At 41.9% G+C, this 15,331-nt stretch overlaps 1 protein-coding gene across 1 annotated transcript; it reads left to right on the forward strand.

The window, feature by feature from the left end:
• The first annotated feature begins 11,445 nt into the window (after positions 1 to 11,445).
• LOC147629549 (F-box protein At5g39450-like) lies at positions 11,446 to 14,594 on the forward strand. The gene is made up of 2 exons (XM_086812828.1): positions 11,446 to 13,769; positions 14,072 to 14,594. The coding sequence occupies exon 1, from the start codon at positions 11,681 to 11,683 to the stop codon at positions 13,739 to 13,741; it is 2,061 nt and encodes a 686-aa protein (XP_086668954.1). The 5' UTR covers positions 11,446 to 11,680; the 3' UTR covers positions 13,742 to 13,769; positions 14,072 to 14,594.
• Positions 14,595 to 15,331: the final 737 nt, after the last annotated feature.

Raw genomic sequence — 15,331 nt, forward strand, 5'->3', positions numbered from 1 at the left:
GACAAAAGTATGTTTGGGTTGACAACCACCTGTCCCGCATCTCGTGCAGAATATGGTGGTACATTAGATACATTGACTGATATAATAAGTACAATGCTTGATATAGTGTACACCTGAAATAGCAAGAATACTACCATAGAAAAGCTAGAGACATGGAGTATCATTTTGTTTAGGAAAGTGAAGTGAGACTCTCCACATAGTGTTGTAGACAAGAAGGTAAGCAGCCATGGTAGAGGCTAGTTTGTTTCAATAGAGCTTGCTCAAATGAAGAGAGAGAGATCCAATTTATAGATGTGGGGCTTCATGAGCTAGAATGGCAACAAGTAGTGATAAATGTGAGGCCAGTTATCTCACTTTGATCCATTGTCATGCCACGTGTCCCAATTTAAGAGATGATTCCCATCCATAAACTTCATCTCTAAAAATATCTCAACTCATATACATTCTGTCAAAGATGTTCAACAAGTCTCCCCATTTGCTTAGCTTACGGATGTAATGACGTAAGAATTTCCATTGGGGGTTGTAAACTAACCCTCCTATATCTTAGGAGTGTGTTCCTTTGTATTCCACCTTATTAGAAATGTATGTAAGCACTACCCAAGTTCTCCTTTGATGTCCCACCCATGTGCAATCTATTTGGGTGCACATGGGGGCTAGCCAACCAACAAACCCAATGGGCACCATGTGCTCATGAAGGCTACCCAATTTCTCCTTTGTTGATGTCCCACCCATGTGTACCCTATTTAGGTGACCTTGTTTTGATGCCTTTGCATCTATCAAAAGTTGTCCAGCCTGGCACATATGAGCCTAGCCTGATGAAAGCATAAGGCGAGGAATCACAAGAGTCGATGGAAGCTTGGGCTAATGACTTCGGACTGAATGGTTGGCTAGAAATAGTCAGATTATGCACCAGACATGTGGTATTGGTGGGAATGGCTTCAAAGAAACTTGAGGCCTATAGTGAGTGGCTTAATTTGACAATAGACTTAAGGTTCTAAAGCTTGCCAAACAAGCACACAAAAAACATAAAACACACAAGAAAGCATAGCTGAAGCGATCCAAGTACTAGCACAACTGAACCCAATAATTAGAAGGTAATCCAAGAAGGTTGGAGCAGATCCAACTGAACGAGTGCCATGTGGCACTAAATGTCTATAAATAATCACTCATTAGGCCGAGTTCCAGTTGTTTAGATTCTAAGTGTGTGTCTTGAATACATCATGATTGTATAACTTTATAAGCAAACAAGCATTGGTGTAAGCCATTTCACTTGTTATCCATCACAAATGCCTTCTTTACTCATGGTTATCATCTTATACTTTTAATCTTGAGCGAGAACTTGTTTGAGTGAACGAGTCAAGACCAAGATCATAAGCACGACTAGTCTAGTCTTGGAAACCTAGACAGTGAGACCACAAGTCACTTGGCGATCCTGAACCCAAGTCCCTAAATCTTTTCGAGAATCTCAGCAAAGAGTAGGAAGGTGAACAACCCCTATCAACTTTGATAAACCTTGAGTGATAGTTGACGATCACTCCTTGTATAATAAGGCAAAGTTGAGAGACATAACTGAAATACTTCGGGCGTGTTCTCAAAAGCTATCATTGAGAATCCAAGCATCCACGTTTGTAGTCTCTAAAACACCAAGAAAATCTCTTGTTGAGACATTAATACATGGAGAGAACATGTTCTCTTCAAAGCTCATTTTAACTCACAATTCTCATAAGGAAATTAGTATATCATAGAAAACACACACTAGAGCTAGAACAAGTTACAAAAGAACTACTAAAAGCCCTTGTGGTAGCACATGCACGAGAGAATAAGAAGCACTAGAATAATAAGCAACACGAGAGGGAAGAACAAGCTACTAGAAGATCTCAAAGGCGAGGGGAAGTCCTTGAAGAGGACAGATGGGATGAATATAACATGAGCCTAGAGGAAGAAGAAGAAGGATCTAGATCTGCAAAATAGCCACTGGACGACAACGATCACAACACTCACATAGAGTCGGTCCATCACAAGAAGAGAGAGCGGGGTAAAGAAAAAATTTCCAATCTTCAAAGGACATAAGAAGGAGGGCCAAGTATTCATGTGGATGCCCTTGAATGGTGGGCAAGATTATTAAAGGAAGTGAGAAGGGATACCTAGGATGACTACTTTCCACAAACAAAGCTCAGATGTGGTATTATTAGTACCCACTCGAGAGAAGTCCCAGTTACAAGAAAATGAAGGTACCATTTTTCGTAAGGTATCGAGAAGTGATGAAGATGTGCTCGAGAAGCTAGGGAGGATCAAGAAAAGGTCACTTTCCACATAGGCCTCTTATCTATTGATAATCCACAGAGGCTTCTTGGCCATGATACCACAAGTGCCTTCTGCCATGAACCATGCATTCTTGGCATAAAAAATGGTCTAAAAGAATCAAGGAACCCTACTGACAACTTAGTAATACACGAGTTAGTAGAGTATGAGAGCTTGGTTTCTAACTGGCTTAAAGGGTAAGAATGCTACCACTCAACAAGAAGCTTGGAGGGGCTGTAGAAAGGGTTTAAAGATGGAAGTCAGGAAAAACAAAAAAAAAGAAACAACAAGTTATCTAGCTCCAATAGTAGTTCTGAGGAAGAAATCAGATAGAAGACAAAACAAAGAAGAAAAAGGAAAAAGCATGAAACCTCAAAAAACGAGGAGAGCGATTTAGCACATAATAAGAAGAAAGGGAAAAGGAAGATCAAATACCTGTAGAGAGGGCTTTAAAGGTGGAAGTCAACAAAACCAAAAGAAGAAAGAAGAGCTTTGAGAGCAGTTTTATGAGGAAGAAATCAGATAGGATACAAAACAAAGAAGAAAAAGTGGAAAAGGCATGAAACCTCAAAAAGAGAGGAAAGTGATTCACCACATAAGAAGAAAGGGAAAATGAAGACCAAAGAACTAGAGGAGAAACTGCAGCATCACAAAGCAAGATGTTACGCAAGAAAGGGTAAAAAGTGGTGCACAAATTTGCCAAATGACAAGTCATACAATAGAAGAATGCAAGTTGTGGGAATAAAGGATACCTATGGGATGTCGTAAATCACGTGGGAAGAGAGGAGAATGTCGGATGCGAGCTGAATGGTGGTGATGAGAGAGGCAGCTCCTACTGTACCAACAAGGCGGGCATTTCGAGCTACAGAGGGAGGGGATAAGCACGGGGAAGACTATTTGGCTTCACATGTGGCGAGGAGAGCCATTTTACAGTAAATTTCCCCAAGAAGCCCGCAACCAGAGCAAAATTATTGGAAGTTTGCCCAATTCTCAAAGAAATCCTCGAGGTGGAATCTACTATGGTGCAGATACTTGAGAGATTGTCCCTCTCTCATACCTCTCGTATCCTCAGAGGGTGGGGTAGAGATCACCTTTAGAATCGCGGGCCGAGGTATTTTTTCATCAGGGCAGACTAAACTGGGAACATCACCACCGATTTAAAACGGATTCGTTGGATCGAAAAGTTGAAGATGGTCTGTTTATTTTGGTTCGTGGTGGGTACTCCTAGGCCTGACAGTTCTATGACCATAGATGGGAATCGCATACCATAGGACCGTTGGGTATATGAACAAGTAATGCAGGTCTTACCTGCCAACAGGGTAGCCGTTTTGGGACACAGCCCAATCCAGAGTTTACCACCCTTACCGTCAGTCTTCCGTGTCTTAGAGACTACGGTGGAACCCCCATATTTCACCTATGTAGACCGCTCTAGTCTCATGTCTAGTTGAGCCCAGGATTTTTCTTTTATGATAAATAACACTAATTATATTAGTCTCATGTCTAGTTGAGCCCAGGATTTTTCTTTTATGATAAATAAGACTAATTATATTAGTCTCAAACCTTTAATAAAACTTGTCCTTGTAAATATTTGAGAAATAAAATGATTTCAAAAGTTTTACTATGAGTCTTGTAATCCTAAAATTTAATCTTACAAAATGATGACTAGGACAATCAACCTCTACTCCCCAATGCATTATATACGGATGTCCAGGAGAAGAAGCTCCTACTCAAGAAAATGTAACCTCTCTCCTTTAAGGGGGAAGGTTCAAAGATTGAGAAGGATGCTGAGGTTTGGATCGAAGCAATGGACGATTATTTCTTAGCTCCGGTACTGGAGCGGAAAACCAGTCCATGCTTGCACGATTTCGACTCACCGAGGATGCTAAGCTCTGGTGAAAAAAATGGTGTCGTGACAAAGGAGTCACTGAACACTGCCAAACCTGGGAGGATATCGAGCAGGCTGTGAAGGAACAAAATCTCCCACCATCTCCTGAATCCATCAAGATGAATGAATTTTTTAGTCTCAAGCAATTCAGCTTAACTTTGGAAGAGTACTATTTTTTAGTCTCAAGCAATTCAGCTTAACTTTGGAAGAGTACTATTTTTTAGTCTCAAGCAATTCAGCTTAACTTTGGAAGAGTACTAAATTCATCACTCTTTGGAAGTATGCCTCGGCCATGATGACTTCCCAACAATTGGCTCGTTTGTGCCAAGGCTTGAATGAACCCTTGGATTCCCACCTCGAAGCAATGAGGCCAAGCACATTGCAAGATGCTCTTATACGAGCAAAGCCTCTAGTGAAAGAACTAAAGTCTAGTAAAGCCAAGCCTTAGAAGAGATCTTACCCCGAAGAAAACGCTAAAGATCAACCTTACAAGATGCCCTAACAGAATGCTCCCTACTACAATCGAGGGCGGCAAGCCAACTCTTTTGTTCCCCGCTCATATGCTACTTCTTCTATGCTACTTCTTCTAGAGAGGCCCCTCTCTGTTTCGAATGCAATGAGCCGGGACACTTCACGGTCAACTGTCCCAAGCTAGCATCATCTTTACCTCAAAGTGGTAGATCAAATCAACGCCGTGGAACCCCCATCCACCAAGGTGCAAGGGGTGGTGGACGTGGCAGAGGCCGCGGAGCAATTGCTCGCACCACCTGTGCTATAAGCGAAGAACCAACTCTAGAGATAGCTAAAGAAGAACGTGCCACAGTCCATGCACGGCATCAAGGTCCAAATCAACAATTTGGTGTTATTCAAACCCCAGCCACTTATCACGGTAAGCCATTCCAACTTTTGATTGATTGTGGCAGTTCATTTCTTTCTCCAAGGTGTTTACAAAAATTAAACTTGAGCCAAAAACCAGCTAGAAGAATGGTTGTAGAACTAGCTAGTGGGAAGAAAGTAGTATCTCAACATTCTGTAGGAAAATTTGATTTTAAATTGGGTAGTGTGCAAACTCATGGTCATTTTAGAGTCCCGCCATTAGGAATTTATGATGGGATCCTTGGAATGGACTAGTTAACTGCAAACAATGCTATTATTCACTATATCTAGGGGAGTATCACTTTTAAAAATGAACATGGCCAAGTAGTATCAGCTCAAGGAAAGATAGATAAACCTAAGTCTAGGCTAGTCAAAGCAAAGCATCTTCTCGAAGGAGCACATAAGGGACAACAAGTTTTCCTAGTTAAACTCAACAATGCTGTTGAACCTAGTAAAGAAACACATCCCTCTTGGCTCCAAGAATTCTCTAAGATCTTTCCTGACAAGCTCACAGAGTTACCACCTCCTCAAGAAGTCAATCATGAAATTGAGGTGATCCCTGGTGCTCAACCTGTCTCAAAAACACTCTCTAAATTGTCTCTTCCTAAAGCCATTGAGCTTAAAGAGCAACTTTCCCAACTTTCCTGACGAGCTCACAGAGTTACCACCTCCTCAAGAAGTCAATCATGAAATTGAGGTGATCCCTGATGCTCAACCTGTCTCAAAAACACCCTCTAAATTGTCTCTTCCTAAAGCCATTGAGCTTAACTTTCCTAACTCATCGAGCAAGGATTTGTACGTCCCCTTGGGGAGCACCCGTTCTTTTGAAAAAAAGGACGACGGTACTCTTCAACTCTGCATAGATTATCGGGGGTTAAATCAAGTCATCGTCAAGAATAAGTATCCTATCCCTCGCATCGACGAGCTTCTTTATAGGCTTCATGGGGCCAAAGTTTTCTCAAAAATAGACTTAAGGTCTGGTTATTACTAGATCAGAGTCAGGGAAGCAGATACACCCAAAATATCTTTCAATACGTCCCGCCAATGTCAAGGATATATTGGAATGGCCACCCCCTAAATCAATCCGCGAAGTTCGTGGATTTTTGGAAATCATAGGATAGTACAAGATTTTCATCAAAGATTATGCAGTAGAGCTGCACCCTTGACAGATCTTCTTAAGAAAGATTGCAAAATAGTGTGGTTGCCAATCCATCAAGTCAACTTTGATCAGCTTAAAGCCATTATTACCTCAACGCGTTAGTCCTGAAACTTCCTGATTTCACCAGGGAATTTGAGGTGGTTTCTGATCCCAGTAGTCTAGCACTTGGTGGTGTCTTAGGAGGACAAGAAGGGAGACCAGTGGCTTATACTTCTTGAAAGCTAAAGCAATATGAAGCAAATTATCCCACCCATGATTTAGAACTCTTAGAAATTGTTCTTTGCCTCAAATTATGGAGACATTATCTCCTGAGGGAAAAATTCCAGCTCGTAACTAACCACAAGAGTCTGAAGTGGATCTTCACCTAGCCTAAGCTCAACATGAGGCAAAGAAGATGGATTTAAATCCCACAAGAATATGGCTTCGACATCAAATTCCACCCTAGAAAAGATAATGTGGTAGCAAATGCACTCAGCCCCACAAATCCTTCTTGAGTGTAATTTTGATGCTAAATGATCCGTAGCTCATCTTTCCTAGAACATGCACCTACAACTAACCTCATCATCAATACCGACCCTCCAGATATATCTTGGATGGGGGGACCATGGTGGGTGCAAGTTTGGCTAATCACATAGAATCCCTCAACTTTACAAGTCCCTCCAAAGCACTTCCAAGTATACAAACTTTACTTTGACTTCATTTTGACACATCCAAATTCACCATGGCTCATGTATTTGCCCTAATTTCTAACTATCACGTTGTGAGATCGGGGCATAATATCATGTCACACGTGCCAAGTAGATCCAAACCTTCATCTATCCATGCAAATCATTCCATGGTGGTTATGGCACTCCTTTTGCCAATCATAGGGTGTGGACCACTTCTATCAACTACATTTTGAAGAGTTTAGCCATTTCCACGAGCAAAGGAGGATTACATAATGAACTTCTACATTGCCTATTAATTTCATGCCATGCATGAGCTACCAAAGCTTCTCACTACTATGCTCTGCATCCCATTATAGATCGTTCCCAAACCATACCACTTAACCTTGACCGCCCACTTTATGGTGTATCATTGGATTATTTACACTTTTCCACCTCGGTAGCCGCTTCATCACTGACTTGGTGGGTAATGCAACGATGTGGTCACCATTAGCAAGGGGGCTATATTAACAGGTAGGTTAACACGGTTTCAAGGCCCCCTTTTATATGAGGAGGTACACCCTTGGGCCTGTACAACATTGTGGGATATATCCCTTTGCTCATGTGGCTTCATGCTAGGCTTCACACTTTCTTGGCTACTCAACTCACTCCTTCCTCTTCCTTGTGCTCTTTGGCACCACATTTCTCAACACCCCCCCTTGGTGCCAAATCTTTCAGCTACTCAAGGTGGTCGGATGTGAGGTTTACAACATGTCATCACCCTCCTCATTTCTAACTTGGCTAGGTAACTCAGAGGCTCTTTGGCTTGGTTACTCTCTAGCTCAGAGGTTACTTTTAGAGGTGGTCGGGTGTGAATTACAACAATCATTACCTCCCCTGGGTGCTCAACTAGTTACTGTCAGGTGGTCGGGTAGATACATACAACAAATAAGATGATAAGATGGGTGTCTACTCATATGGTGATCCCTCTTTACAACAGATGGCTAGGGTAGTGGTGGTAGCTCGATGTTTCTTAGTGCTTCTGTTGGCTTGAGATCTCCTTGCTTTTACTTGATGCAGATCCCTTGTTGCTTCCTTTGTTCTTGATGTCGATGTCGATGTCATGTCCTTCTTCACCTTGTTGACTACTGCTTGGCTCTTGGTCTTTGCTCTTTGTCTTGACTCTTGGCTTTTTGATAGCCTCTTTGGTGTGGACGTCATTCTTCTTATTTGCCACTTGATGGTTGGTGCTTTGATGCTTTTATTATGGATGCCATGCTATGTGCTATGCTCATCTCATGCACTTGTGCTTTGATCATGCTCATGATAGTGTTTAATGCACCTTTCCTTTGTTTTTGATGCTTATGCACATGTATTTTTCCATGATAAGTTTCCCAAGGATTTAACCCTTCCCCAATGAACTTCCCAATGTTTTGATGCCATGAGAGGGTCTTACCATGAGCTTGTGACAAGTCTCTATGTCAGTATCTATACTCTCTTACAAGATTCAACTCTAATTTTTCGTGCAATGACTGATTTCAAGGTGGTAAAGATGATTTAGTTACAAAATATGCGCTAAAAATGAACTGAATGCAATGAAAAACACTTAAATTGAGCAATACAACTGGATGAGATGGACTTGGATGCAAGAGAGGGATTCCCGCTATAGATTCACACCATAATTTTGAAATTTGAATGCCAATTTTTGCTAATACTATACCAATGACAATGATTAGGGCTTAAACACAGTGATTAGAAGGACTAATTTTTAGAGGCTTCATTTAAGCTTGAGGGAGCAAGCATTGAAGGGGATTTTGCTTTAGCTTTTTGCCCTTGATGAGGAGATAAGGTACACAAAGAATAACCAACTCAAAACACGCAGGAAGGCGCAGATCTTTAAGACATTGGCGAGACTGGTTTTTTTCGTCTAGCGCAGTGATCCATGGATGAAATCTCATAAGATTTGAGATTTAAACTCATTTAGGGAAAGTCTAAGGACTTCGTAAGCATACTTTCTTAAGACTAGTAAAGCTATTTTTTAAGTTTGGTTGGCCTAATGTAAAAAGTAGTCACTTGTATATAAGTCTTTTTTTACACTAAGTTTTTTGATAGATGAGCTAACACCCTCACATACGGAAGTTACAATTGCAACTCTAAGGCAAGGCCCAATGACACATGATTCGGAAAGGCTAAGGTAAGCCCTGGGGATTATTCTTTCTCATGACCCAAAATCACTTTGTATATAAAGCCTCATTACTTACAAATGGTCGGGTGCCTTATTCATAATCTATGCTAATCTTTATGCAATCTTCCCATGTTTACAAAATGTTCAACACTTAGCATGTACACAAAATTTAAGATTCATGCATTATAAAAAGTGATGGCAACTCCTTATTGAGAGCATCAATTATGCTTTTTACAGATTTTTTAAGGGGGTGCGTTTAACCATAAAGAATCTCCCATTCAACATGCATGTAGAGGTATACACATTTAATCTAGTGCAGATGGAGTTGTAAATTTAGATATACCATGAAGAATCCCCCATTCAACATTGTTAGTTTCACTTAGTTAGCAAGCTAATCACCAATAGATATAGTGATAGCTTGTGACAACACTAAGTTATACATCAACAAATGATTAAGCTAAAGAACACTCATTAAGTAGCAATGATAAAGACTTAACACATGTCATGTAGCTACTTAACACATGGAAATGAAAGAGTACTCAATAGGAAGCCAAAATGGTGACAAGAGCCAAGGTTCACAAAGTAACACTAAGATTGGATTAAACACAAAGTGCATACAAGAATTCTAGAGCTCTCACACACTCGAGAAGGTGTAGAGACCATGCTTTTATAGGCCCAGTGAAGGGAGGCGCCTAGATCACACCCACTTGCCCCTCTCATGCCACCTAGAGGAGGTGCCTTGAATGCTAGTCAATAACCATGGGGTACAAGCTAACCCATGGCTTACACCTTAGCCTATACCCTTAGCATAAATGTATTAAACCCATTGATGCACACTAAGTAATGGATGTAAATCAACCTATTTTCAACAAACATGCATGCCTCTAGGTATACACATTTGATCTAGTACACATGGAGTTGTAAATTTAGCTATATCATAAAGACCTCCATAAAGAATCCCCCATTTAACATGTGTGTAGAGGTATACACAGTTTACCCAGAACACATGGAGTTGTAAATTCAACTATACCTTTGTTAGTATGTACAAATATATAATAAATTTTTAGCACCTACACTATTATTAGTTCTAGACACATGACTCACTTAAGAGTACATTCTCGTAACTTTTTTTTCTAGGAAATATATATTATATTACATAAGGGCTATTGCATCTTGACCTTCCTTTCATCTCTCAAAATTAACCCATATACGTCTATACTAATGATTTCAAAACCAGACAGACTGCATAGTATTTAATCTTCATTTAGCCATTTACATATTTTATCCCCACATCCTATCTTCAAAGAGACAAAAGAATATTTATCCCATCTAATATGAGATCCCAACTGCTTGCTGGCCTGCAGAATTAGCTCAATTAAAAACCCTTTTGGAGTTTGTTCCTCCATGTACTTTTTTCTCTTCCAGATTTTTATATCAAGTCTCTTCCCCAGAGGATTTTCCAAGAGGGCAAAGTAGGTGTATATAGGCTGCTTCACTTTGAGATACCACCTCCTTGTTTGGAAGTCTTTGCCTTCTCTTCTTGGTTGCCCTTTGTGACCCTTTAATGTCTTTTCCTCCTGCATACACTTACATCAGATGGAGGAAGGGGAGGAATTGCCTATCATAATTAACTTAATTAAATATGTATGCTTATGGGAGCTATGGTTGGCTAGAAATTCTATTGTTTTTTTAGAAAGGGTTTCTCCATAGGATTGACTTTGAGAAAATTAGAAATGTATATATAACTATTGGTTTGTTTATTACATCAATTAACTTAACAATAATACATATGTTGAACTATTACAGTCATTAAAGGGGTATCTTATACATATTGGGTGTAGATGCTAGTAACATATTGGGTGTAGATGCTAGTACATACTAGGGAAACCTAACATTCTTGTAACTATCCTTGAAACATGGTATTGTGCTGGAGAGAGATAGAGAAGGGAAGAAAGAGAGTGTTATTAACATCTACAGAAGGCCCAAAATGACCTATGAGACAAATACATAATTTAAAGACCATGTAGGTCTGGAGCTAAATCTATGATCTTGAAAAAAGAAATAGCATACATGAAAGCATCCTACTAATCTAGTAGTAAAGAGAGAGAGAGATGTAACACCCTAAGGAGACATGACTACATGGGATCATGCATTGCACTTAAAGCATGGGAGCATGCATTGTACTTAAAGCATGGAAAAAAGATTAGATGTGAGACAAACATAATCACAAAACAAAAGATTTGGCAAAAACACATCCACCTTTTTGGCAAAAACACATCCACCTTTCATGAGAACATACCCTTGGAACAAGAGTTAGGCGAAACGAGGGCATGAGATGTGGGCCTAAACTGTTGGCTAATCACATTAAAGATAGAATTTCCAATTGCAATTGAATGTGTGCAACTTATAGTCTTCTCTCTCTCCAGCTTTCTTTCTTGCAGTCAGTCTCTCTCTCTCTCTCTCTCTCTCACAAGCTTTCCTCCTCCCCGAGTTGGAACTTGGAGCCGTGGAATCTCCACCAACCCTAAGAAAAGGCATCGAACGAAAGCTATCCGTGTGGTGGTAATGTATTAACAGAGGGTAGGGTATACATACTTACCATCGGGGGGTGTTAGGGCAAAGGGCAAAAGATGGATTCTGTGGAAATCTCTACACAGAGGAGGAATGGCTATGTTGAAAGGGATGATAGGTCATGTTATGGTGATGAAGAGGCCCCTTGCTTCTTGCAAGAGCTGCCGGAAGATGTGTTGGCACAGCTGTCTACGTCTCTGGCGCCCAAAGACCTGTGCAATCTCAGCCTCACCTGCAAGAAACTGCGCAGCCTCTGCAGCTCGGACAAGCTATGGTGGTCTCAATGCAAGACCGCCCTCCACAACAATGGCTCCATCGACCTGCAGTCCTGGTGGGCGGCCGTCCCCTCCTTCAAGTCCATCTTCCGTTTTATACAGTCCGTGCAGCCACTGCTGGGCATCTGGGTCCATCAGAACCCCGAGCTTGGCAACCTCGTCTATGTCACCTGGGGCTTCGTCTCTGTTGTGGGATGCCGCATCATACCCCAGGAGCTTGGCCCCAAGGGCCTTGAGACCGGCCTCCTCTGGGCGCCTGTGTTCGAAATCATCGGTACCGCAGATGGGTCATTGGCCTTCTTCTTGCATGGCCGAGAGAGCGAAAAGGACTGCTGTTATCCTGGCTGCTTCAGTGGGGCCAAGGAGGATTGCAATGTGCTGTTGCTGGAAGCCGAGCCCCGATGCCACCCTGGTAGCCCTGCTTGGAATGCCAGCCCTTGCTTTGTTGCCGAGGCTGATGATGGCGACTCTTCATTGTCTCTAGATGACATCAGAAAACTAGCCAGGCCTGGTGCAAAGCTTCTTAAGCCCAAAACAGCTATGGATATCGGTCCCGTGCCTTTCCATCGCCTGCATTTTGCTGACAGGAGGAAAATGCTGGATGCTGTTGCCAGACATGTCAGGCTAAAGATCCCACAGTCTTTTGTGGAGCCGCTCTTCCCGCGGGCAAAGAGTAGAATCAGAACAGACATGGATCCTGCTTCTGTTAGAGAAGACATTCAGAGAGAGGTTCTGCTACTAATTGAGAGAAGGTCACTTCTGGTTAGGATGTACAGCCATGGCGATCCACATGGGAGGCGCCCGCCTACGGTAACTCATTACTATGGCATCAACTCAAACTACCTATTGGATAAAATTTGCAATCCTGCTGAATACACCAGCAGCATGTTGAATTTCAAGCCTAATAGTGATGGTGAGACGAACAAAGGAAAAACAGTCGGACCATCATCAGCAGACATGGTAAGCCCGGATGCCTCCAGCAATGGGGCATCGCATTCTCAGCCCCCCCGAAAGCAACGGCTAGCAAAGATTATAAGAGAAAAGATGAAGCAGATAATTGGCATGGGAAAACCGGAAGATGCAGGGAAGACCAATGAGGGGGATGGGAATTCAGGATTGAAGCGGGTTCTTCTTTTGCAGCAGTTTGCAAATCAAGGTGATACTGTTGCCCTTCGTTTGCATGCCAGACGCTGGGATTTGAAGACGTATCGGGCATGGCCCCTTATGCCGGATAATCGCTTTGCTCTTTACAAGATGCCAGAACAGATGCCACTGAACGGAAGAGAACATGCAGGGTTATGGGGTGGGACTTTTGGATGGCCACCAGGAAAACCTGCTGAAGACAAGCCTGGCAAGGCCTTATATTTCTTGCTTTTATCTTATGATGATACGGAGCAGGGGCGGCTTTTGATTGCAACAAAGATTTTGGAAGGCACGCACTATGTTTTGCATCCCAATGGGTCCCCTATGTTCACGGCCAATGTAGACGAGCCCTCTTCACAAAATTTCCCCTGGCACACGGACAGAGATGGGGCGTCTGTTGACATTCTCCAGGCTTATCAGGGAGAAGGCATAGCCAATGGTTATGGTTTTCGCTACCCTAGCTCAAAGCCTGGAGATCTTTTTGTTGAGAGCAAAGGCTTGTTGGCATTTGTATGGAGAGAATCTCAAAATGTGTTGACATTACAAAGGTTGAACCTTCAAGCTTTGCTTGAGAGGGGGGATAGAGTGGCAGCACTGGCCCCCATTGCCAACTATGCATATCTTATCAAGTCCCTTTCAAATGTGTTTGCTGGCTTTTGCGGCTTTGGTACCAGAGCTAGAGTTGAAGTACCTCCCATGTAAGGAACCCCATAAGGAAATGACTTTCAAAGTGAGCCCTCTTTCTTTGATTTCCAATGAAACATGATTTCAAACCTCTAAATTGATGCAGAAGTCTTGCTTATATCTACTATTTTTCTTTGAAAAGGCGGACACGTCTTTTCGGTTTTCATTTGATGTAACCTTCTCTGCTGAAGAACAATCTGATAATACAAACAGAGGGAAACTTTGTACTTTTGTGGTTGGTGTTTATTTTATAGCTATAGCTGGTTCTTGTCTGCCAATGCATGTGATCATCTACCAGCTTTGGACAATCATGTTTGTCGTCTATTTTTCTTCTGCTTCATTCAACAGGGCTTCCAAGTGTTTCCTTCGAGAATGCCAGACATGGCAAAATACCGAAGAGAGAAGCTGATGCAGTAAAAGTGCTGGCCAAAAGCTCCAGGAACGGGAGGGCAGTAAGTGGAAGCTGGACCAAAATCTGACATGGGCTTTCATACTCTGCAACCAAATTGTAATTATATATATGAGAGGGAGCCTCGCTAAGGCATGAGGATCAGGTGTGTACGTTTTTTTGTTTGTTGTTAGAAAATCTCCCTGTGATTGGTCCACCCAGAGGTTATCCCTTCCTAACCCCTAAAATCTGGGGCAGTAGAAAACCCTGGACTGATCTGGTAATTGCTGCTGGTGAAGCTGAACTTACTCCTCTTTAAGACTGGTCCTTTCTTCTTCAGTTGGCTACTGCAAAAGAAGTTGAAGATATGCAGAAAAGGATACAGGGTTTCTATTATTTTACTCTCTCCAAAAGGAGGCAAACTTTCCAACTTGCATTAGTTGCCTTAATTCACAGACTTGCATCAATTGCATTCACACTTGATGTGTATGGTCCTGTTGTCCTATCTGGGCATTGTGCCTCACGCTGACAGCCTCTTTTGTCTTTCTATATATTAGAGCTCAAATTATGGGCTAATTCTCCTAGAGAATACTAACTTTTACTACTAGCCTAGCATTGCACGGACTAATTCTTCTCGAATTAGCTCAAAACATGGGTTAATTCTTCTGGAGAATCCAAACTTTTACTAGTAGTGTAGCACCACATGTGTCCAATGAATGAGGGTGATACATGTAACATCCTATCTCCCATAGCTTTTTTAAATTGAGAGAGCAGTCTTTCTCGATGCTCTGATGCGGATTTGGATCCGAAACAATTGCAATGGGTGCTCAATTAGAGGGTCTGAGAGTGGTTCTGGTTCTTCGACAAATCTGTTGCTGTTCTTGCTATTTCTTTTGGGAAACTCTTTTTCTAGACACATACTTCCGAGATGAATGAGGATAATGTATGTGACATCCCCTCCTGCCTATCTCTGTACAATGGGAAGGGCAATCATCTGAAGTGCTATGGCACAGATTTGAATTCTGAGCATTTGAGGGTGCTATTCCAACAATTGGAGGGTCAGGGCAAGGTTCCAGTTCTATGTTTGTTAAATCTAATACTTCTTTTACCTCACAAAGGGACACCACCTATCAAGTGGTTGAGCGAATAGGTTAGAGTTTGCACACACTATGTAGATGTAGGTGCACGCCGATGATGGATTATAGCTGCCCAGAGGCACA

This window comes from Cibotium barometz, chromosome 18 (genome assembly GCF_041138505.1).
Source record: "Cibotium barometz isolate CiBa-2024 chromosome 18, ASM4113850v1, whole genome shotgun sequence".
NCBI classification, from domain to species: Eukaryota; Viridiplantae; Streptophyta; class Polypodiopsida; order Cyatheales; family Cibotiaceae; genus Cibotium; species Cibotium barometz.

Bases quoted from the DNA above. Each gene is read 5' to 3' on its own strand.
- LOC147629549 (XM_086812828.1), top strand. From the start codon at position 11,681: ATGGATTCTGTGGAAATCTCTACACAGAGGAGGAATGGCTATGTTGAA.